We start from the raw sequence: 24,742 nt of genomic DNA, 5'->3' as shown, positions 1-24,742 counted from the left end.
AGCGAGCCCTCCCGTTTCCCGGCTTCTCCGGGCATGAGTCGCAGTGGTGACCTGCCTGGCCGCAGTACAGGCAACGTCCCTGGCGCAGACACCTCTGCCTCTCCATCCTGGACAAGCGCGCAGCCCCCAGCTGCATAGCCTCCTCCTGAGGTGTCTCCTCCCTGAATCGGCGGAAAGCCTCCAGGTTGATAGGGGGACGCGAAGGCGCGCCTTGCATCATCCCTCTCTCATGCGCCCTCTCACAACGACGGTTATCTTCCCACACAGAGAGTTCGACGAGGTCATCCAGTCGCTCAGGCAGCTCCCTGAAGAAGAGTTTGTCCTTCATCCCCTCCGATAGCCCCTGGGCGTAAAGGACGACCAGGGCGGCCTCCTCATATCCTGCCTCTCGAGCCCGGGTCCGGAACTCCACGTAGTAGTCCGCCACCGAACGGTCACCCTGCCGATAGGCCATGAGCCACCTCCCAGCCTAGTGCCCCGACACCACTCGAAAGGTGTCGAACACCTTGCGTAGCTCCCGGGTGAATTGGTAGGAGTCGGAGCACGCCAGAGTTTGGCTCTCCCACTCCGCGGTAGCCCAGGAAAGGGCCCGACCCGTCAACAGAGTGATGATGTAGGCTACCTGGCCCTGCTCCATCGGGAAGGAGGAGGGTTGTAGGCTGAATACCAGGGAACACTGGGTGAGGAATTCCCTGCAGCCCTCTGGGCGTCCGTCATACCTCTCCGGAGATGGTAGTCGGGGTTCCCGCAATGTCGCAGGCGAGCCTGAAGACGCCGCTGCCGCGGCTTCCGCTCCACCGGCTGCTGGGGCTGGTTGTGTGTCCACCCGGCCCTGCACGGCGGTCGTCAGCTGGCGGAGATTCTCGGTGGTCTGCTGCAGGCTGCGGTCGTGTTGGTTCAGCAAAGCTCTCTGTGTTGCCAATGCACTCTGATACTGTGCTGCCTCCGCTGGGTCCAAATTGGTTCAGTTTTCTGTAAGGGTTGGGGTGAGGTGTGACCTAGGTGCGGTGCAGGATATACAGTAGGCAGTAGGCAGAGATGGTGAAACAAGGATCTTTACTGGTGGTCCCGAAGCCAAAAAACTAAATAACGGACTTATCACGATAAAAGAAAGGCGGAGCAAATAAGTCTCCAAAAACCGTCTGACAGCCAAAATATGAAATACTACCTAAGACTGAAACAAATAACGAAACAGGGAGAACATTTCTCAAGTACCTGTACATAGATCTCCGATCAGACACTGAGCAGTACCGCTGGACATAGAGAATCTAGCAGAGAAAACTGAGCAAGGGAACACAGGGAAGTGAGGGCATAAATACACAGGTGAACCGATAGACACAGGTGACAACAATAGGATGATGATTAGTCCCGACTGTGAGTGATGAGGTGCCTAAGGTTGTCGGAGGATGACACCTAGTGGGTCGCTCCGGAACTGCGACCCCCTCCTGTAACAAATCAGCTATTTAATATTTTCTGTTGTTGGAGTACGCCCACACCATTCAAACACAGAAAAGCTGCCTTTTAATATACTTAAATACAATTTCTTGGAAGGAAAAACTATTTCACTCATATCGTAATTAATTATAAGTCATATTTCATAGAACTATACAAACACTGGCCAGTTACTTTAAACAAATAATATGCAACTATACTAGGTTATTTCTCCCATAGATGAAACACAATCTAAGCTTACATGTCTTACATTAAATCCAACACATAACCAAATAATTCAGACAACAAAAAATGAATACAGTCTTAAGCATTAGTGCTGAAGTGATGTTTATTCCAAATTGCATTATCACAATCAAGAACTCCTCAATGTAGCTCAGTGCATCATCGCAGTGTTCATTGAATGAAATGGTAATGTAGCAGATTGAAATGTAGTGTAATGTTGTTGGTTGAGATGCAGCAGCAGAGTGACATTGAGTGATCCTGGGGATAGCCTCTTTGTGTCAGTAGTAGGTCTCCTGTTCCACCCAACCTTAAAGAAGAGAACATTCAGAGAGAAGAACAACATTTGTTAGATTTCATCTCGCCACTGAAAATCTCCATGAGACAAATTAAATAATTCGGCATTCCCAATCCTACATGCCATTGTCATGTTATTACACAATAATTAACTTTGATGTAAAATTTTTGACGTTATCTTAACAGCTTGTTTTCGTCCATAGTCTCTGAGCACTTACCTCCTGGGTTTCGTCGCAAGAGGTATCTCCTACCCTCATCATAGAGGAAGATGAGGAGAGAGTAGGGTAAGGCACAGAACCACCAGCAAGGCCTGAGGAAAGAGAGAAGAGAGAAGGAAGGAGAGAAGGAAAGAGAGAAGGGAAAGAGAGAAGGAAAGAGAGAAGGAAAGAGAGAAGGAAAGAGAGAAGGGAAAGAGAGAAGGAAAGAGAGAAGGAAAGAGAGAAGGGAAAGAGAGAAGGGAAAGAGAGAAGGGAAAGAGAGAAGGAAAGAGAGAAGGGAAAGAGAGAAGGAAAGAGAGAAAGAAAGAGAGAAGGAAAGAGAGAAGGGAAATAATAAAGAGATTAAGTTGAGCGTAAAACAGGGCGGTAATGCGCCTACAGGGCCCCTAAATGTCAAATGGTGTTTCCTCTCTTGGTTGGGCAGTAAACCCCATTACACTTCAGCTAACTAGTGAACCCCAACTGATCCTGAGGCCACAGTAGTCTCCGCCCATTGTAATATACATCCATTTTACCACTCATCTTTTAAAACAGTGGTGACCTTTGTTCCAAGCTGATATACAGAAGAGAATCTGATGGGTCTACTCACTTGAGTGGGTACATTCTGAGGGCGACATCCATTCCAGGGCAGTAGGACAGGAAGACAGCCAGGGCGGTTTCCTCAAACAGTCCGAAGATGAGAATACGGTTCCTGAGGTGGGAGGAAAAACAAAATAATAATAGTGGTTAAATTGCTGGCTTGACAGTCGCTGGACCCGGGTTTGAGTCCTGGTTCTCTACAATATAGTTATACTGTACATTTGTATATCCTCTCTGTAAATTAACTCTTACTCTTCAGTTTTATGCGCACTTTATCAATTTTGTGAAATTGCTCTGTCTGTATTCGGTCTCTAATGCTGTCTATTGCTAACAGCACCATATCACTAAGTACAATGCTGAGTATGTGTAAATGTACTTGACGAATAAAGCTGATTCTGATTCTGGTGATGTGAGCAGAGGTCAAGTCAAAAGCAGAGTAGTGAAGATCAATCCTAAGAAAAAACCTCTTAGACCCAGACCTAGACCAAGACCACAAAGATAGATGTGTGTACTCACTTCATTCCCTGCTGAAGGATAGAGTTCCTCCTGGTCTTACAGATGATCAAATCGGCCCACTGTACAATTACGATACTGGCAAAGAATGCTGTGTGGCAGGTGAACTCCACAATCTTTCTGCGCTCATATGTCTGAAGGATGGATTGTAGACCATAGAAAGAGAGAGTGTGTAGAGAGACATATGGATAAAAACAAGAGAGAGAGGACATCATTATTACATTGTTACATTACAGTAGTGACGATTGCTGACTACTCTGTTACCAAATATGCGGTGAGCCTGTGCGCCAGCGGCAGTAGTGGCATCCACAAGAGGGTGCTGCACAAATGGTAGTTCTGGAGGACTAGTAGCAAGCTATCTATGAAGACCAAAGCACGGAGAAGACGTTAGGGACTGTGAGGTGCACTGCTGAGGCTACGGACCTGTCTGTCTGAATCCCTAGCAGTGACTGAGATGCTCTGTCTTTCTCAAGACCATCGATATTTCCTCTGCTGACTATCTGAAATGCAAGCTGTGCAACAACCCTGATCCGTGATCCCATCCATGACTTCTCAGCTTTCTTGATACTGTATCACATTTATTGATTTATTTTGTTATCTTGAATGGCCTTATTTATGCTTTTAGCTGCCATGTATACTGTAATAAACTAAACCACAAAATTGGGAGAGAGATTGAAAAAGCTCTCATCGAGAACTTATGACATCAAAACAAGGCCAATGCTAATCCGTTAGTACAGCAAAAAGCAGAGCGGTGTTTGTGTACTGACCCACTGCTGGCCGTAGCTGTCCTCCAAGTCGTTCATTAACTTGTTGTCCCAGTCCACACGTATACCCAGCAGATCCATGGGCAAGAACCCGTTCTCAGCCAGGATCACAAAGTATGTGAAGAAACCGGCTGTGGCCTGCATCATACCTGTGGAGAGTAAAAATGAGGAGAGTATTTTTGTCAATGAAGAGACATTGATCAGATTGTTAATGTGCTATGAAACTGACTGGTCAACATACAACGCAACAAGACCCGGTAAAGGTAGGCAAAACAGAAGCAGTGCCAAATTAACGCCTTACCGATTTGACCGTAGGCTATGCTAATGAGCCTCTCGTTCACCAGTTTGTCAGTTTTGGGGTTTCTGGGCTGTCTCTTCATGATGTCGTTCTCAGCTTCTTCATAGGCCAGGGAGATAGCTGGGACCTTGAAGGTAATGATGGGAAAGATCATCCAAATTAGAAACATTTTGTTGGTAACTTTGATTTTAGTTCAAAGACCTTCCAAACAACCTCTAAAAAAATTCATTGTTCTTCATAATGCACCAGAACACAAGATCAGATTGTTTACAAAGGAGGAGTATCCACATCTGAAAGACCCACCATATCAGTTCCCAGGTCAATACAGAGGATGGTGACAGTTCCTAGGGGCAGTGGAATGTTGGCGAGGATGAAGAGGAGGAAGGGTGAGATTTCTGGAATATTACTGGTCAGTGTGTAGGCTATGGACTTCTTCAAGTTGTCAAAGATCAGACGGCCTGAGGGGAAATAGAGGATGGGGGGACGGGATAGTCAGGGTGATGAGAGAAGGATGGAAAAACCCAGCAGATTGATGGTCATCGCCAGAGCTTCTCTTACCCTCTTCAACACCAGTCACAATGGAGGCAAAGTTGTCATCCAGGAGGATCATGTCTGCAGCCTGCTTGGAGACGTCAGATCCAGAGATACCCATAGCAACACCAATGTCAGCCTTCTTCAGAGCCGGAGAATCGTTCACACCATCTCCTGTCACAGCCACAATAGCACCCTGTGGATAAATAAGAGAGGTTTTTACAGATGTTAGAAATTCCAAAAGTAAGATGCAATCATCCTGACTGACTCATGAGCATGCATTAATTAAATAAAATAGTACCTGACGCTGGCAACCCTCCACAATGATCAGCTTCTGCTGAGGAGAAGTTCTGGCAAACACAATCTCAGTGTGATTAGCCAAAATGTCGTCCAACTGTTCGCCGGAAAGGTCCTTCAGCTCTCCACCGTGTACAACACAGGCCTTGGCATCTCTAGAGGGTACAAAGATGGAAAATAAAAAATACAAGCTAAATATAGGGGCTTGTATTGGTCTGTTCTGATGATGCCCCCAAAAGGCTAAATAAATGTTTCTGTCACTCCTCTTTAAGTGTAGATAGTATGATGACATACACTGAAATGATCCCAAACAAACTGCAACATACCTTGGATTGACCTCAGAAACTGGGATTTTCAGACGAGCAGAAATGTCCTCAACAGTCTCGTTTCCTTCAGAGATGATGCCCACACCCTTGGCAATGGCCTTAGCAGTGATGGGATGATCACCAGTGACCATGATAACCTAAGGGAAGGAAGGGAAGAGGAGTGGTCTGATCACAGTGGCTGCTATGTGGATTGACTGAAGAGTCTTGTGTTTAGTGTGATAATGCCATACCTTGATTCCAGCACTCCTGCACTTTCCCACAGCGTCAGGCACAGCAGCACGGGGGGGGTCAATCATGGACATTAGGCCGACGAAGCACAGATTCTCAGTGGGGAAGTTCACCTCTTCGCAGTCAAAGTCAAAGCCTACGGCAAACTGGTCATCAGGGAGCTGGAAATGGCAGAAACCTGAAAAGGACACAGAGTCAGTGACACGCTAGAACCAATCCTGCATGTTCTAGACCAGTCAGGGTCGAACTGCATTGCGGTCGCAAATAAATAAAGAGTACAGATTATTGTATGGGACAATATACAAACGGTTTTGAGAAAGATCATTTTAATATATTGTTTATTTATGGAGTAAATATATTTATTGGTTTCTTTTCATTTTGAAAATGTAATTAATTGAAGGTTAGTTGTTGATGTAAAAATAGACATTTACCCATTTTAAAGCGGCAATCAGCAGTTGAAACAATAACAAAGCGGTCTCCACACCCCTGGTTCGGTAAAAAGCTGAGGGATGGGGCTGGAGAAATGATACCTCTCATAGACAGAGCTATAGATGCAAGGATTGACCATCCATGATATCAAAATGATAGTTTAACCATGTTTTGACGCTATATAGTGTTTGTTTACATTTACTTTGTTTACAAACATTGGAGTAAAACAAGCTTATATTTTGGGTTATGATGGTCTACGACAGCTCATGAGGCATTTATTCAGTTATATTCTTCAAGAATCAATGGGTACTTATCAATAATTTACAAGTCAAAAAATGGATGTAGCAACTCGAAATTGCCACTTTAAGGTTATGTCATTAGATTTGGGGTGGGGTCACAATCAATTCTGGTGGAAAAAATGGGGTCCCCGCTGAAAAAGTTTAAATACCACTGTTCTAGTCTGTTCATTCAGTCCAAAACCTTTGAATGCATATTATCCCATATTGGCGTGTGCCCTGTTACCGAGCACTCTCTCTCCCAGCCCTCCCAGCTCTTCGTAGGCATTCTGGAAGGCTTCCTTCAACTCGTCATCCAGAGGCTGTTCTTTGCCCTGGATCAAAATGGTGGAGCAGCGGTCCAGAATCCTCTCAGGGGCGCCCTTCATCACCAGCAGGTGCTTGGACTCTCCGGCCAGGATGTTCTTATGAATGGAGAGCTAGGGGCGAAATGAATTGGTTTTTGATCAGATGACACCATGAAGAGAGTTAAAATTTAAATTAGCAGGCAATGACCAGTGAGTAGCCTACAGTGCCTGGTAAACTAAAGTTCTGGCAACTTATTGGATGTCTATACAAAGTGGCATTTCCAAGCTGATTGAGAAAAGCCATCCATCCTGATTTTAAGTCACACCACCTTCTACAACTCAGTTTAACCCTTTGTTAACCCACAGATACTACAAAGAGTGCATGTGGTTACCTGGTATTTGTTGGTCGAGTTGAAGGGAATCTCAGCGATCTTGCTGTACTTTTCTCTCATGTCTTTGACAGATCCGCAACACAGCTCGATACACTTCAGCAGGGCAGACTCTGAAGCATCACCAGCCACATCTCTCTTGAGGATTGGTACGTTGTTCTGTTCTGCCAAGAAGACGGCGCGGTTGCACAGGCCAGCGACTCTAGCCAGGGCAGCCCAGGTGGCAGAGCTTTTGTCGAAGGAGGTACCGCTCTGGTTCTCTGTGGTGTCAGCCTCATGGATCTGGTTGTCGAACCACATGTGAGCCACGGTCATTCTGTTCTGAGTCAGGGTTCCAGTCTTGTCGGAACAGATGGTGGAGGTGGAGCCCAGGGTCTCAACAGCTTCGAGATTCTTCACCAGGCAGTTCTTCTTGGCCATACGCTTGGCAGTCAGAGTTAGACACACCTACGATAGAAAGCCATAGCAGACAGTTAAAAAATCAACAATGAGACAAAATAAGTTTTGTTGTTAGGACTAAAGTTTTTGTTAAACATGACTCTTCATCGGTACTCACAGTTACAGTAGCCAGGAGACCCTCTGGCACATTAGCGACGATGATTCCAATGAGGAAGATGACAGCTTCCAGCCAACCATATCCCAGAATGAGGGATAGGACAAAGAAAGACACGCCCAGGAAGACGGCCACACCGGTGATGATGTGGATAAAGTGCTCAATCTCTTTGGCTATAGGCGTCTTCCCACCCTCCAGACTCGTGGCCAAGGTGGCGATACGACCCATTACAGTGTGGTCACCAGTGTTGATGACGATACCTCTGGCAGTTCCTGACAAAACATGGAGAATATGGTTTAGAATAACAAAATGGCTTAGCGATACATTGAAAGTTATTTGAACTTTTCAATCACTACGGCTAGTTACAGAAGTTATTTACCTTCAACACAGTTGGTAGAGAAGAAGGCAATGTTCCTCGTCTCCAGGGGGTTGTCATTGGAGAAATCCGGAGTACGTGTCTGGGGCTCAGATTCACCAGTGAGGGAGGAGTTGTCCACCTGAGTGGGAAAAGAGAATTGCATCAATACAACATTGAATGACACTAAAGGTGTCCGCATGCTTCCCATCTGAAACAGTTCAGAACAGCTTGTCATATATTATGACGACATTTTGAGGCATTTTTATTCATTTTGGTCTTTGGCAAGTTTTTTGGGGGCTGTTCGTGCACACAACATTTTTCTCGAGGCCAGCCGAAGTTCGGGAGCCGATGTCTACGCCCCTTCGTCGGTCATTGGTCAACAGTAGGAATTCCTCAATGAAGTGTTTGTTGTTGTTCAACGATAGACATAATAATAATAATATGCCATTTAGCAGACGCTTTTATCCAAAGCGACTTACAGTCATGCGTGCATACATTTTTTGTGTATGGGTGGTCCCGGGGATCGAACCCACTACCTTGGCGTTACAAATGCCGTGCTCTACCAGCTGAGCTACAGAGGACCACGACTCGTTTTCATGCACATTTTTTAACTTGAGAAATACTGCACAAAACAGCTTAGTTAGATTGTGCGACTAAGATCTCCTTAGCAAAAACTACAAAATTTCAGACAGATTTCTTGAATTATCTTACATTAATTCTGGCTATTTTGAGAAAGTGTATACTGCCTACGGCGTCTCAACATGGACAAACAGTACTATTGGTCTTTTAGGTCTTTTAAGGGAGTATGCGAGCACACTCGTTCGGTTCGCCTAACTGAGTTCGGACCGAAGTTTTTGGAAGGCTACGTGTGTGACACATGATCTTGGATTTTAAAGTACCCACCTTGCAGCCGCTGGCAGAGACGATACGCAAATCAGCTGGGATCCTGTCTCCACCTTTCACCTCCACCAGATCTCCAACTACCACTTCTTCAGCGTTGATGTTCTTCTTCTCACCGTCACGGACAACCAGGGCTTGCTACAAGGCAGGTGACAGGATTACAATCCGTAGACATGACAGTATAATCAAGTTCTTCTCAGAGGTGTTTGAAAAGGCAGAAGTCTAACCTGTGGGACCAGGTTCTTGAAGGAGTCCATGATCTTTGAGCTCTTGGCCTCTTGGTAGTAGGAGAAACAGCCAGTGACAATCACGACAACAGAGAGTACAACACCCAGGTACAACTGTGAGGGACAGAAACGAAGAGGCAGAAAGACTATGAGACTATTACGTTACGGTTAAGTGAGAAAACCCTTTCAGGCACTGGAGGCATCGTAGTTTTTGTTAAGTCTAAAATGATCTCAGAATTCTATGATTCTCACATTATCATTGGCCGGCTCATCCTCGGAGGCGGCCTGGATTCCGTAGGCCAGGAAGCAGAGCATAGCTCCGATCCACAGCAGCATGGAGAACCCGCCAAAGAGCTGCCTGCAGAACTTCACCCACTCAGGGGTAGTGGGAGGAGGGGTCAGGGTGTTGGGGCCATCGCGAAGAAGGATCTCCTTAGCCCGAGCTGAGGTTAGACCCTGGGTGGGGGAGGGATGAGAGAAAAGGAGAGAGGGAAAAGGTAGAGTGAAGGGAAAGGAGGAGGGAGGGAAGAGGGAAGAGCAACAGGTAGAGTAAGAGGTAGTAGAGTGATTACCTATGGAACTCAAAACTTCCTCCTCCCCTTGTGTCAGCAAGAGCACATAGTGCTTTCAATGTTCCCGTGTGAATGTGGCCCTTGTAGTGGAAATTCTGCTTAATCCCTGGATCAAATATCAACAGATCATTATCTATGCTCCATCACCAAAATAGTGTTTAACTGTTATCCTTTCCACACAAAATAATGTTTAGGCCTGTCCTAATTGTACACCACACAAAGCTGAAGATATTGCACCAATTGTGTGCCCTGCATTAGGCCTATCCAATGGCTTGTTTAAAATGGTTCATGTGTATCTGACTTGTTGTCACACATATGGGAAAAGTCTCATCCATATGCACTATGCACCGTTTTAACTTGTGTTTTTATGTTGTGTTTTATGTTGTATTTACTATGTATGCCACTTTCCTGGCCAGGGCTCACTTGTAAAAGAGACATAAATCTCAATGTGACCTCTGGTTAAATAAAGGATTAAATAATAATAATAATAATAATAATAATAATAATAATAATAATAATGTGAAGGGAGTCACACTATCGGAAAATATATATTTGACTCCAAACTCTGTGTAAACTTTAGGAAGATATAGATATGTTTCATATGCAAAGATTCAGTGGTAGATAGTTCTACCTACGATATGACCTCGTGCCGTAACCTCCATGACCTCAATACTCTTCAAATTACAGTCAGCAATAATCCTTAGGAGCAACAGATCCAACTGGTTGTCAGTTTAAAAGGCACACATGCACACACACACATATACACTCACTCACCCTGGCTAAGTCTGTGCCGTATTTCCTGTGAAGTTCATCCAAGGTCAACTTGTGGTCATCCTAAATCAGAGAGAGAGAGAGAGATAGAGAGAGAGAGAGAGAGAGAGAGAGAAAGAGAAAGAGAGAGAGAGAGAGAGAGAGAGAGAGAATGAAAGAAAGAAAGAAAGAAAGTTGCTTGTTGAACTAGGGAGTTCTCTCAACTTTTCCCCATGGCGAAAGTATATGCAGAACATTCATAGTTATGAAACACATTCCTCAAACAATTTGAAATGATCCTAGGCATGATAAGGACATGCTGCATCGAATTTTAATATAAACCATAGATAAGTCATGCGTTTCTGTATGACGGATGGAATTGTTTGGTTCACATTCCTTCCCTGAAAGAGTACTGCACAGTGCACACGTACGTTTTTATTCTCCTGCATGTTTAAAAACAAGTTGTTTCCAAAGATAGGCTACTGTTCCTCTAAAGTTTAAACGCAGGCTATTGGGGTTTTAAAACGGCCTCCAAGACTCACTGCAGAGTAATAGCAAGGAAATTCAAATGCAGATGAGTACCCAAATACAAATCTAGAAACAAAAGAGCTTGATGCACATTTGAAAGGTTGTATGCTGCATCTTTTCTGGTCCACAGAGAATAATAGGCTTCCTGTTTACCTTAGTCTTTTCTGGTCCACAGAGACTAATAGGCTTCCTGTTTACTTAAGTATTTTCTTGCAGAAAATAATGACATTTTTTATGCTATATCATACTATTTAAATAATCTCTGGGACTACGGATTAAAATAATTTTTGCAGCCAACTCAAGTGCTTTGATGTGAAAATTGCATATGGATTAATGTGCATTGTTCATGTCTACTAAATTCGATTAATTGAATTAGTAAATTAATACATAACCAGTTTTCCTCACCAGGTCAACTTCCTTTTTCAGATCGTCCATGTCCTTCTTCTCCTTTGCTTTCTTCACCTCCTTTTTACTCTTTTTATTTCCATTGTCCTCTGAGGTCGCCGCCAGCTTATAATCATCTTTCCCCTTCTGTATGTCAAAAGGTACGTTAATGATGAGAAAGTGTAAACTATCAATGTGCCTCTTTCCTAATCAGGGTTTAGATAAGGAGTACATTTAGAACTTCATAAAATGTAGAACTTTATAAAACAAACTAAGAAGCAGCCATGAACCGAGGGCTAAACGTTTAATATGAACTGCAAAAAAACAACATATTTTTTAAAGTTGAAAGAACACAATATAAGTAAATCCAAATCCTGATACTCAAAAGTGTAATCCAGACTTACTCCAAGCCCCATACTTGCACTGCTGTCCTAGGACTCTCAATCCCAGTGGTTTGTAAAGAGAATATACTTGCTCCTTATCCTGAGAAACTCCACCTGTTACACGTCTACGTCTCTCTCTCGCTTTCTCGACGTCTCGAGGCACCCCAGAGCTCCCTGGATAGCTAACTCAGGTTTGAATATATTTATATACCCGACTGGTTTACCTGCCCAAGGGGAGGTACACAGGAGGAATGAGCAGGTGAGTGGAGAGGGGGCTGAGGATGGGAGGGGTTGGGGAGAAGGAGGGGGATCTGTGAAATGTAATTTATTTATTTATTCAACCTTCACCTATACAGCTTGGTCATTTTGACGACAAGGCCCCTGAAAGAAAGAATCTGTCTGAACTTGACAGTAATAACATTGTGTAGTGGAATGGAAAATAAGTTGACAGTAATAACAGTGTGGAGTGGAATGGAAAAGAACAAGAACAATGAACGAATAAAGATAATTTTCTTTCTCTCTGCTGTACTTACTTTCTCACTTGTTGGTTGATTGAAAGAAATCCTGCACCTTTGAAGCTAAATAATATCACGAAAAGCTGTTGAAGTGCGCATAGAGAACTGTGTTTGTACATTCATTCTCACACATGAAACATAAGTTGCCAGTATAGAAACCAAGGCCATGAGCCTTTGTGCGGTGGCGTGTTGGTTGTTGCAATTATAACAAACAATACTGACTTTGACCCAGAGGCCATCTTATCCGCCTTCCAACTGGACAGCGTCACAGCACATTAATTCCTTGACCTTTGGTGTCACATGTAAATCCACAGGTTAAGATGGAGGCTGTGGGGAACTGTGCATACCCTTGACACACAGGGAGCGGTTGTCCTTCTGGAGGCAGGGTGGAGGGCCGTGGGTGTCTATTTAGTAAACGTCTGGCTGTTTGTGGTTGTCAGTCTGTGGGTAGAGGCGGGCGGTAAGAGAGGTGGGGGGGGGTGTAGATTTCACATTTACATTTTAATCATTTAGCAGACGCTCTAATCCAGAGCGATTTACAGTTAGTGCATAAATTTTTTTTTTCATACTAGATGTATAACACCAGTTAATTAAAACAATAGCAACATCAAAACTTTTATGCTTTATTAAAAACACAACATTATCAGATAGACTCTATTCATTTTACAAAGTTAAAAGTGCATACCTTTAAAGTTGGTAAGCCATACTCTCTCCTAGCTATACATTAAATCGGCAATATGATAATTATTCCATAGTAGCCGTTATACCTTGTGGATGGAAATATAGAGAAAGAAATAATTACATGATAGATGAATAGACGGAAAAAGAGAGAGAGTTTGTGAAAGAGTGTGTGTGTGCGTATTTTAGAGATATGTCAACTGTACTGCGCCACCTTTTTTATACACGAGGGGAGGTCCTCGGGACAAGTTAAGTACAGGGTTGTCAAATGATTGAGATGAACAATAGTTAACCAAAGTGCCAAGGTTTATTAACATAGAGGGCACACACAATGGATTAGCAGCAGGGCAAGAAATACTACCAAGTTTTCAAGGCTCAATCCTTGCATGTAAAACGCTTCGAGGAGAATATCATGCAAACTTAGATAAAGTATATTCACAATCGTTTTAAGATAATACACTTGTGATAAAAAAAATCGTGTTTCACACGTGATGAAACATTCTTTGTAAGATAGCATACTCAAGATGAAACACTCTTTGAAAGATAACACACTTGTGATAATTAGCATGCTAAAGCACACACATGAATTCATAAGAGTTGCCACTGCTCTCTAACCAAAATAGCCCCCCAAAAGACAACCAGCCCTGGAGGGTTCTGGGGAAGTGGTGACAAAATAAGACAAATATACAAAAAAAACATATAACAAAGACAGTTGAACTAGTCCGACTGCCAAAGCAACCCCAAATATTTTGCCTGAATACCAGCTTCTCAACAAAAAAATGAAATCCTACCTACCTAATGGAAGGGACACAAACTAACATTAAGTAACGTTTTGCTAATACTTTCTTCATTCTCGATTCAGAAGAAAAGCGTATCTTATAAATGTCTGTTCAGTTGCAGGTGGTTCTCCCAAAACCAGAGAATATTTTAAAAAGTTTATAAAATCCACGTTTTGCACGTTTTCCACCGAGTGAGGAGTTCCCTCGCCATTTTAGCTGCCAGACATCTAGCATTTCCCAACATCTTTGCAGGAACTAGTCATTTCTATGCGACGCGTCCATGGCCACGTGTAAAAGTTGATGACACCGCATCACACAGTGCGACCAAAACAAAGATTTAAACACATGCATGAGGCATTTCTCTCTCGATACAAAACGTGGATTTTTACTATCTTTCTGAATATTCTCTGGTTTTTGGAGAACCACCTTCAACTGAACACAGACATTTATAAGATACACTCTTCTTCCTGAAGCGAGAACGAAGAAAGTATCGGCAAGAACAGGTCCTCGTTTCCCAGTTGCGATGTAACTTAAGCGTTACGATGATCGTACCAGATGCATCATTATTTACACTATTTATTAGCCAACTTTTTAAGTGTTTCCTCAAACAAGCACGTAGAGAGAACGTTCGCTAAGTGCGTCGTTAGACAATGTGTCGATACTGATAGGATCGAAAGACAGGCAGCGCTGCTCTCGGGTCAGCTTTCTCCATTCAAATATTACCTTAACATTATAATTATTCCACAATACTGATGACGGATCAGCTCCTAGAGAGAGATTACCACCTATGGCTACAAATAGGCTAATGAGATGGCTTACTATGCTTACCCAATAATAATGCACTAAATCACAGGTTGGGCCCATCATTGTGCACGTTTTCACACATCAGGAAACACATTGAGGCAAAAATTTCAGACAGTAGCCTAGTCGCAAAATAGAACTCAATTGATTGACCATAAAATAGATTTCAATATGATTGAAATAGCCTATATAGGCCCATGTAGCCTATGTATCTTTTAATGCAGTCATCTCAGTTTTCATTTGAAGCATTAATTTATCCTTCACTTGTTTGTAACTATTGCAAATACTTTGGACACTTTGTATTTGTAGTCAACTTCGTTCTGAAGTTATCAGCAGTCACAGTCAGATAGATAGAATCAAGATGTTTAGGCTATGTTTCGCGGAGATCTTCTATGAATAAAGTGACGCGGAACGGCAAAAAAGCATCTAACGAAGCACTTTGGCTGCTCTACGTGTGGTCTGGATCACTCGTAGATGTACAAAGGTTTTTAAGAGCCACTTTACTAATGAAGGCTATCGGAAACACCTCGGCGACTAAAGATACATCGTAAGAAGGTTCTAACGATGATCTTAACTCTACAAAGGCTCTGGGCAACAAGGCCCTGGTTAGTTGAAAATCTGCTTCCAACCCTTTCTACTAGCCAAGGTATAACGGCAACTATGGCAGAATTCACATATCGCTAACTCTCTCCAGGCATACGCAACCAACAAAACGGTGTCAATGCTGCATCTCGCAGACAACGTTGATCCCGTCTCAAAACAGCGGCGAACACGTCACTGAAACACAAATCATCGTTTTACATGGCTGTCGTATACTTTAGCAAGCGGTAAAACATTCACAGACCAACAAACAAAAGTTAGCTTACCCAAAGTTCGACTAACTTTGACAAACACAGCCAGCATGGGTGAACAGTGATGTGCACCGTCCCTTGTCCTCCGGAGCGGAAACAAAGCTCCCAAACAAAGGTATTTATGGCATTGCTCACCTCATCTCATACCAGCCCCTAGGTGTGACTGACTACAGAGACAAGGGAGGGGAGAAAGACAGAGAGAAACTGTGTGTGTCAAAGAGAGACCTGTTCCATATTTAGAGCAAACATGATCAGTGTGTACACTTCTTAGAGGTGACCCCTCCCTGCATTGTGGACAAACAAACACAAAATTGAACTGGCACCTGTATTTGAAATGCTTGAGCCACATCCGCTCTCACCGTTTCATTTGTTGCTACCCAGATAACTGCAAAAGAGGAAAGTTCTTGGAAAACTGACATTCAAAGCTGATGTTTATGATTCTGAGACATTAGCATTAGCACAGGGGCCTGTTTTCATATGTTTAAGACTCCAACCGTGAATAGTTTCTGTAATGATCCCTCAACACCTGTGGAATTCCAACACCCACTGACTAGAGAGAAAGGGGGAGAGAGAGGGGAAACACACAACTGCTCATAACTTCACACACACATCACTGTGGATGAGAACAGTGGGCCCTGGATAGTCCTGCTCTTCTCCATCTTACTTTGACATGGCTTTGTCCTCTACCCAGACCTGGACACAGAGAGATGGGGAGAAAGAGGAACGGGGGGGGTGAGGATGGAGGATGGAGGGATTCAGGACAGAGAGAGCAGGGGAAGAAAGACAATTGTAGAAGGAAGGAAAGAGGAAGAGCGGTTAAGAGCTCATCACAGTGTAATAAAACCTTATTGCTCTGAGGCTTACACACACACACACATACACACACATGCACCCTAAACAGCCTCTTTGATTATGTGGGATTATTGTGGATTACACAAGGTTAGACCACTATGCATTTGTACCAGTGTGAAGGACCTAAACCAGGGGGGATTCATATCCGGGCCTAGAGGTCTGAGCAATCAACCCGTCGGCCATTCACAATTTCTCCATTCCTAATCCCACAGGGATACACATCTGGCCAATCCAGCCACAGTTTACTGTCTTGATTAGAAGCGAGTGAGGGAGAGGAGGGGAAATTAAAGGATGTGGAGAGACATGCATTAGGGAAAACATGAGAGGAATTGAGAGAGACCCAGGTGTGAGAGAAAGAGAGTGAGACGGAAGAAAGAGATGGAGACAGAGAAATAGGGGTGGAGAAAACAAATAGAGAAAGGCGGTAAGAGAGAAAAAAGGAGAAAGAGAGAAAGAATGTCTACTGGTCTCTGGTGAGTGTCCCTGTCTCCTAGTGAAGCTGTCATGTGACCAAGCTCAGCGTCTCTCACGTTTCTCTACCGCAGGATCACATCCATCATCACAAAGGGAGGGAAATAACTAAAGAAAGTTTGAAAGAGAGAACGGAAGAAGCGAAAGGTGGAAAAAAAATCAAGAAGGGAAGTAAACAGAAAGAGAGCAAGCGAGAAATACTGAAAGTTTAGTAGATAAAGTAAAAAACTAAATAATGAAATAAAGGAGAGAGAGCAGCAGGGCTCTGCCAGTACCAGCCTCCTCGCCTGAGCTGAGACTTGGCACCACAAACAAAGAGCCTCTGTCCAAACCCAGAGAGGGCACACACACAAACACACACACAGTCACACACACACACTTGGTGGCCTGCTGAGAGTGTATGGAACAGCAGGGGAACACTCTGGGGATGTCATGGGGAGTCAGACACCAGAAGTCTTTCTCTTCACTCATCACTGAGTCCTGAGTAACATTGAGAGCTCACACACACACACCTACTTTTGAAAAACTAGATGATTACTTCTTGGATTACTTTTAAATTCAGAAACAACTGTAGCAGAGATTTCTGGTACATCTTTCAATTGGGTTCACACACGATTTAGAACTTAATGTTTGTTATTGTGCATGGTTAGTTTGAATGGAGATATTCAAAGTGTAACATTTGACCGATTTTGAAGAAATATATCATTGTTTCATAAAACATTTTGGGGGATTAAAACAACAGCAATACAATACAAAAACAATATGAATGGCCGCTACCATCAGAGGGTGCACTCACCCCCACCCTCCCCGAAATGCCGTCAGAGCGAAGCCCCCGCCCACGGCCTAAAGGGATTTTCCAAGGGCGGGAAGGACATAGTTAAACCAAAACAACAAACATACATAACTAAACACAAAACATCCCCACCCTCACTCCTGATTGGAGGACCTCAAACCTTAACTTTATGCTGTGCATGTGTGTATGTATTTACAACCCCCATTAATTCCAACCTTCAGATCAACCCATCTTTCCCAGTAAATCATAATTCTACCATTTCCTCTTGCAATACATCCCTCCATTCTACCATGGTCTCACTAGGGACTTGAACCTCCCCATCTCCAAAACGAAACATTTTACCCAAGAGCACAATGATATTTCCTATTGACTGACGGTCGGTGGTCCTTCAAATCCCCCAACAAAACAGTTTGCAGATCCAACCACGCCCTGATATTATTACATAACAACCATTCCTGGACCTGACTCCAAAAGCGAGCCACCGATGGACAGTACCAAAAGGGATGCTCTATTGATTCTGTTTCCACGTGGCAGAGTCTGCACCGGTCTCACTGTTCAATGCCCTATAAAATTCTTTTTGTAATGAGAATTTTTGTATAATAGCTTAAATTGAAAAGAATGGATTGAGCATCAATTGTTGTTTTGTATATCAGTTCATAAACCTGATGCCATGGTATTGGGACCACGAAGATCTGTTCTCAACTATCTTTAATTTTATGCGCCATAGTTGTCAAACCTCTTGACTGTAAGTGAAACTGATACATTTTACTATTTATATTGGTCATTTAAATGTTTTATTGGTTGCAGACAAACTAATTCATTCCTTTCTCTTTTAAGTAATTGCCTCTTCCATTGTTATGGCGGCGCTGCAATGAGTTGGTTATAATTTTGTATTGAACATACATCTCCATACAACTTGATTAATTGCTTGTATGACATAATTTTACCATCGTTGTATACAATGTCATTCATAAACATGATACCCATATGCATTCTCTCTGGTTTATCCTCTATCAGTACATTAGGAGTTTAGCCATATTATTATTTGCTGTAATATATATTCTGCCTCTTCTGGAGGATGTGGAATTGGAATTGAAGCCAACTCTGTAAGGCTATATTTAAGAAGGAGGATACTTTAAACAGGGTTCCATTGTCAATCCACCGGAAATTGATAGTTTTAATCTGTATAACAGCAAAGAGCCCCTTTTTAAACATTGGAATTGCCTCTCTTAGTAGCCTACTGGAAAACCAGTTTACATTTAGATACAGTTTCAGTATAATAGAACCTTTAAGAGAAAGGTTTAATGCTTTGATATTTAATCGTTTTAGCCCTCCAAACTCATATTGATTATATAATTATACCCGTTTAACTTTTATAAAAGTGTCCTCTGTAGTTATGTGCCTTTCTTTGTTTACAACCACTCACTGTTTCCTTGTTGAGATTCAATTGGCACAGTTGCCATCTTAGAGCAACAGCAATGAGAAAACAGTCTGGTTGTATTTGATTAACATTAATTGAAAAGTATGGATTAGAGCAAACAAAGAAAGGCACACAACTACAGAGGACAAACAGGTACAAGTTAGGTGTTTCATAATTTACATTTTGTAAGTATTGACCTTGGGGGAATCGATGTAGTCGGAGCTAGATTCCACAAAAGTCTGGTCTCTGCTTCACTCTTTTGGTGGAGTCATCAGAAACTAACTTCACCATGGAGTGGAGTTTAGTCCGCTAGTTAAGCCCAACGTTAGCTGGCTGACAGTGACACTAAGTTAGCTAGCTAACTAGCTAGCAAGCTTTACGTTAAGGTTAGCTGGCTGACAGTATATATACAGTGGGGGAAAAAAGTATTTAGTCAGCCACCAATTGTGCAAGTTCTTCCACTTAAAAAGATGAGAGAGGCCTGTAATTTTCATCATAGGTACACGTCAACTATGACAGACAAATTGAGAAAAAAAATCCAGAAAATCACATTGTAGGATTTTTAATGAATTTATTTGCAAATTATGGTGGAAAATAAGTATTTGGTCACCTACAAACAAGCAAGATTTCTGGCTCTCACAGACCTGTAACTTCTTCTTTAAGAGGCTCCTCTGTCCTCCACTCGTTACCTGTATTAATGGCACCTGTTTGAACTTGTTATCAGTATAAAAGACACTTGTCCACAACCTCAAACAGTCACACTCCAAACTCCACTATGGCCAAGACCAAAGAGCTGTCAAAGGACACCAGAAACAAAATTGTAGACCTGCACCAGGCTGGGAAGACTGAATCTGCAATAGGTAAGCAGCTTGGTTTGAAGAAATCAACTGTGGGAGCAATTATTAGGAAATGGAAGACATACAAGACCACTGATAATCTCCCTCGATCTGGGGCTCCACGCAAGATCTCACCCCGTGGGGTCAAAATGATCACAAGAACGGTGAGCAAAAATCCCAGAACCACACGGGGGGACCTAGTGATTGACCTGCATAGAGCTGGGACCAAAGTAACAAAGCCTACCATCAGTAACACACTTCGCCGCCAGGGACTCAAATCCTGCAGTGCAAGACGTGTCCCCCTGCTTAAGCCAGTACATGTCCAGGCCCGTCTGAAGTTTGCTAGAGTGCATTTGGATGATACAGAAGAGGATTGGGAGAATGTCATATGGTCAGATGAAACCAAAATAGAACTTTTTGGTAAAAACTCAACTCGTCGTGTTTGGAGGACAAAGAATGCTGAGTTGCATCCAAAGAACACCATACCTACTGTGAAGCATGGGGGTGGAAACATCATGCTTTGGGGCTGTTTTTCTGCAAAGGGACCAGGACGACTGATCCGTGTAAAGGAAAGAATGAATGGGGCCATGTATCGTGAGATTTTGAGTGAAAACCTCCTTCCATCAGCAAGGGCATTGAAGATGAAACGTGGCTGGGTCTTTCAGCATGACAATGATCCCAAACACACCGCCCGGGCAACGAAGGAGTGGCTTCGTAAGAAGCATTTCAAGGTCCTGGAGTGGCCTAGCCAGTCTCCAGATCTCAACCCCATAGAAAATCTTTGGAGGGAGTTGAAAGTCCGTGTTGCCCAGCGACAGCCCCAAAACATCACTGCTCTAGAGGAGATCTGCATGGAGGAATGGGCCAAAATACCAGCAACAGTGTGTGAAAACCTTGTGAAGACTTACAGAAAACGTTTGACCTGTGTCATTGCCAACAAAGGGTATATAACAAAGTATTGAGACACTTTTGTTATTGACTAAATACTTATTTTCCACCATAATTTGCAAATAAATTCATAAAAAATCCTACAATGTGATTTTCTGGATATTTTTTTCTCAATTTGTCTGTCATAGTTGACGTGTACCTATGATGAAAATTACAGGCCTCTCTCATCTTTTTAAGTGGGAGAACATGCACAATTGGTGGCTGACTAAATACTTTTTTCCCCCACTGTATACACTGAGTGTCCAAAATATTAGGAACACCTGCTCTATCCATGACAAAGACTGTCCAGGTGAATCCAGGTGAAAGCTATGATCCCTTATTGATGTCACTTCTTAAATCCACTTCAGTCAGTGTAGATGAAGGGGAGGAGACAGGTTAAAGAAGGATTTTTAAGCCTTGAGACAATTCAAATCAAATCAAATCAAATGTTGTTTGTCACATGCGCCGAATACAACAGGTGTAGACGTTATAGTGAAATGCTTACTTACAAGCCCTTAACCAACAATGCAGTTTTAAGAAAGAATACCACAAAAAATCACACAAAAAAAATACAAAATAAAAAAATACGAAATAAAGGTAACAAATAATTAAAGAGCAGCAGTAAAAATAACAATAGAGAGGCTATATACAGGGTGTACTGGTACCGAATCAATGTGCGGGGACACCGGTTAGTCAAGGTAATTGAGGTAATATGTACATGTAGGTAGAGTTATTAAAGTGACTATGCATAGATAATAAACAGAGAGTAGCAGCAGCGTAAAAGAGTGGGTGGAGGATGCAAATAGTCTGGGTAGCCATTTAATTAGATGTTCAGGAGTCTTATGGCTTGGGGGTAGAAATAATGAAAATAATGATTTGTAATAATGAAAATAATGATTTGTAATAGAAATAATAATTGTGCGTCACGCCCTGACGTATGGAACTCTTGTATGTTGAGTCAGGGTGTGGAGATCTATGTGATGCATTCTATGTATGTGATCTAGGTGTTGTGTTTCTATGTTTGCAGGGTGTGATTCCCAATCAGAGACAGCTGTTGCTCATTGTCTCTGATTGGGGATCATACTTAGGTAGCCCAGTTGCCTACTATGTTTGTGGGATCTTGTTCCTGTGTTAGGCTTGTATTGTGTATAGCCTTGGACTTCACGGTATGTTGGTTTGTTTATTATTTAATAAACATGTTCTCATCGCACGCTGCACCTTGGACTGACCCGTCTCTCAACGATCGGGACATTGTGTCCTTCAAACTTTGCTTTCGTCAAAGAATCCTCCATTTGCAGCAATTACAGCCTTGCAGACCTTTGGCATTCTAGTTGTCAATTTGTTGAGTAATCTGAAGAGATTTCACCCCATGCTTCCTGAAGCACCTCCCACAAGTTGGATTGGCTTGATGGGCACTTCTTACGTACCATACGGTCAAGCTGCTCCCACAACAGCTCAATAGGGTTGAGATCCGGTGACTGTGCTGACCACTCCATTATAGACAGAATACCAGCTGACTGCTTCTTCCCTAAATAGTTATTGCATAGTTGAGCTGTGCTTTGGGTCATTGTCCTGTTGTAGGAGGGAATTGGCTCCAATCAAATGCCGTCCACAGGGTATGGCATGGCGTTTCAAAATGGAGTGATAGCCTTCCTTCTTCAAGATCCCTTTTACCCTGTACAAATCTCCCACTTTACCACCACTAAAGCACCCCCAGACCAATATATTGCCTCCACCATGCTTGACAGATTACATCTTTACATTTTAGTCATTTAGCAGACGCTCTTATCCAGAGCGACTTACAGTTAGTGAGTGCATACATTTTCATACTGATGGCATCAAGCACTCCTCTAGCATCTTTTCATTTGGTCTGCGTCTCACAAATGTTCTTCTTTACGATCCGAACACCTCAAACTTCGATTAGTCTGTCCATAACACTTTTTTCCAATCTTCCTCTGTCCATTGTCTGTGTTCTTTTGCCCATCTTCATCTTTTCTTTTTATTGGCCAGTCTGAGATATGGCTTTTTCTTTGCAACTCTGCCTAGAAGGTCAGCATCCCGGAGTCGCCTCTTCACTGTTGACGTTGAGACTGGTGTTTTGCGGGTACTATTTAATGAAGCTACCAGTTGAGGACCTGTGAGGCGTCTGTTTTTGAAACTAGACACTCTAATGTATTTGTCCTCTTGCTCAGTTGTGCACCGGGGCCTCCCACTCCTCTTTCTATTCTGGTTAGAGCCAGTTTGCGCTGTTCTGTGAAGGGAGTAGTACACAGTGTTGTACGAGATTTTCAGTTTCTTGGCAGTTTCTCGCAGCTGTGCTAACATAATTGCAAAAGTGTTTTCTAATGATCAATTAGCCACTTAAAATGATAAACTTGGATTAGCAAACACAACGTGCCATTGGAACACAGGACTGATGTTTTCTGATAATGGGCCTCTGTGCGCCTATGTAGATATTCCATTAAAAATCAGCCGTTTCCAGCTACAATAGCCATTTACAACATTAACAATGTCTACACTGTATTTCTGATCAATTTGATGTTATTTTAATGGACAAAAAAATGCTTTTCTTTAGAAAACAAGGACATTTCTAAGTGACCCCATACCTTTGAACGGTAGTGTATATAGTGAACATAGCTAGCTAATTAGACAGTAAGCTCCATTAATTTAATAATAGCCATTCTTTGTTGTGTTGAACATTTCCCTTATCCATAAGCTACTGTAGCTAGCTAGCCACCCTAGTCTGACCTCAGGTTAGCTGACATAGCTAGCTAGCGAGCAGAAGATGCATTTTTTGAATTTTTACATTGTAATTTCAGAAAATGTCCATAATATATCTGCAGTAATACTGGAATGATAGTGTTTCACAGTAATACTTCAGTGTTGTGATTGGCTGTGATATTCGCCTATTGATTTCTCCCACCGGGCAGGCAAAATAAGCTGTTTTGGCTTTGTGGCTGTGATTAATCTAGTGGAAACTGGGGCAAGGGCCAATGTAGGGCAAGCGGCCAATGTAAGAATCAACACTGTTCTCTCAATTTCTGTTTATGTGAGAAAACAAGCACTGAATAGTGTAGGGAATCACTGTACTAAACTGTCTAAATCACTGTGAAATATATTTTCAATAACAATATGGTGTTTATAGCTGTTTGAAGCTGGTGGACCACAACCGAAAGTAAAAGGCTCAAGCGCATGTCTCTGCCATGTTAGAGGGGAGGGGGAGATTTGTTTTGAATGCAACCTTGTGCTGTTGCAATTCAACCAGATTCCACATAGTGGAGAAATTCAGAGAATTTCTATGTATAGCACCTTTAACATAATCAGTCATGCACATGCTGTCTACGCTGTTTATCTCTGGATACATCGCTGCTTGTGTTTTTCCGTGTGTCCACTTTACTCACTCCTGTCTTTCGGTCTGTCTTTCTGTTTGTCTTTCAGGAACATGAATCGGAGGGAGGCAGAACCCCACTGATGAATGCAGTCAGAGTACTGTACAGTACCTAATCAGCAAAGGTGTGCCTCTGCTACCCCCCCTGTATAACACCACACAAAATCACACAGGAGACATCTGACACATTGCATTAGTGATCTAATATTATCACTTCTGTTGACAAAGAGGGAATGTTAAACAAGAAATGGAATAGTAGGGAAGAACCACCCAGAGCATTGTTTATCAGTTCCTCTTGTCCACACCTGGACATGGTGCACTTCCTGTTAGAAGCTGGGGCTGACAAGATGCACACAGCACTCATGGAGGCTTGTATGGTGAGTACACACACAGACAAACACACAGGCTGCTGTTGGACAGCGGGGCACAGGTCAACATACCTGTTGACTCTTTTGAGTCTCCGCTGACGCCGGCATTCTGTAGGGGACATGTAAAGCTGGCTGCCCTGCTGATGGAGAGGGGTGCCAACCTGGAGGAGGTCAACGATGAGGGATACACTCCACTCATGGAGGTTGCACAAGAGGGCCAAGAGGAGATGGTGGCGCTGCTTTTGGCAAGAGGTATGGGCTTCTCTCTCTCTCTCTCTCTGGGTT

The 24,742-nt window shown here is 42.9% G+C and overlaps 1 protein-coding gene across 1 annotated transcript; it reads right to left on the bottom strand.

Moving 5' to 3' along the window:
- Window positions 1-1,762: 1,762 nt before the first annotated feature.
- Window positions 1,763-12,049, bottom strand: LOC121559770 (sodium/potassium-transporting ATPase subunit alpha-1). The gene is made up of 21 exons (XM_041872861.2): window positions 11,800-12,049; window positions 11,417-11,542; window positions 10,508-10,567; window positions 9,414-9,617; window positions 9,162-9,275; window positions 8,938-9,072; window positions 8,056-8,173; window positions 7,680-7,948; window positions 7,127-7,570; window positions 6,674-6,866; window positions 5,725-5,900; window positions 5,495-5,631; window positions 5,173-5,323; window positions 4,899-5,067; window positions 4,644-4,798; window positions 4,344-4,467; window positions 4,046-4,191; window positions 3,282-3,412; window positions 2,776-2,877; window positions 2,187-2,278; window positions 1,763-1,981 (listed from the first exon to the last, which is right to left on the bottom strand). Exons 1-21 carry the CDS (start codon window positions 11,809-11,811, stop codon window positions 1,953-1,955), a joined length of 3,087 nt encoding a protein of 1,028 aa, XP_041728795.1. The 5' UTR covers window positions 11,812-12,049; the 3' UTR covers window positions 1,763-1,952.
- Between the last annotated feature and the right edge of the window lie 12,693 nt (window positions 12,050-24,742).

Source organism: Coregonus clupeaformis, chromosome 28 (assembly GCF_020615455.1).
Source record: "Coregonus clupeaformis isolate EN_2021a chromosome 28, ASM2061545v1, whole genome shotgun sequence".
NCBI classification, from domain to species: Eukaryota; Metazoa; Chordata; class Actinopteri; order Salmoniformes; family Salmonidae; genus Coregonus; species Coregonus clupeaformis.
The sequence above is the reverse complement of the archived record's forward strand: the minus strand, read 5'-3'. Positions and strand labels throughout refer to the sequence as shown.

Coding starts and splice junctions, on each gene's coding strand:
- LOC121559770 (XM_041872861.2), bottom strand. Junction 7,571..7,679: donor GTCTCCTGGCTACTGTAACT/GTGAGTACCGAT, acceptor TTTCTATCGTAG/GTGTGTCTAACTCTGACTGC. Junction 5,324..5,494: donor GTTTCTGAGGTCAATCCAAG/GTATGTTGCAGT, acceptor TGTACCCTCTAG/AGATGCCAAGGCCTGTGTTG.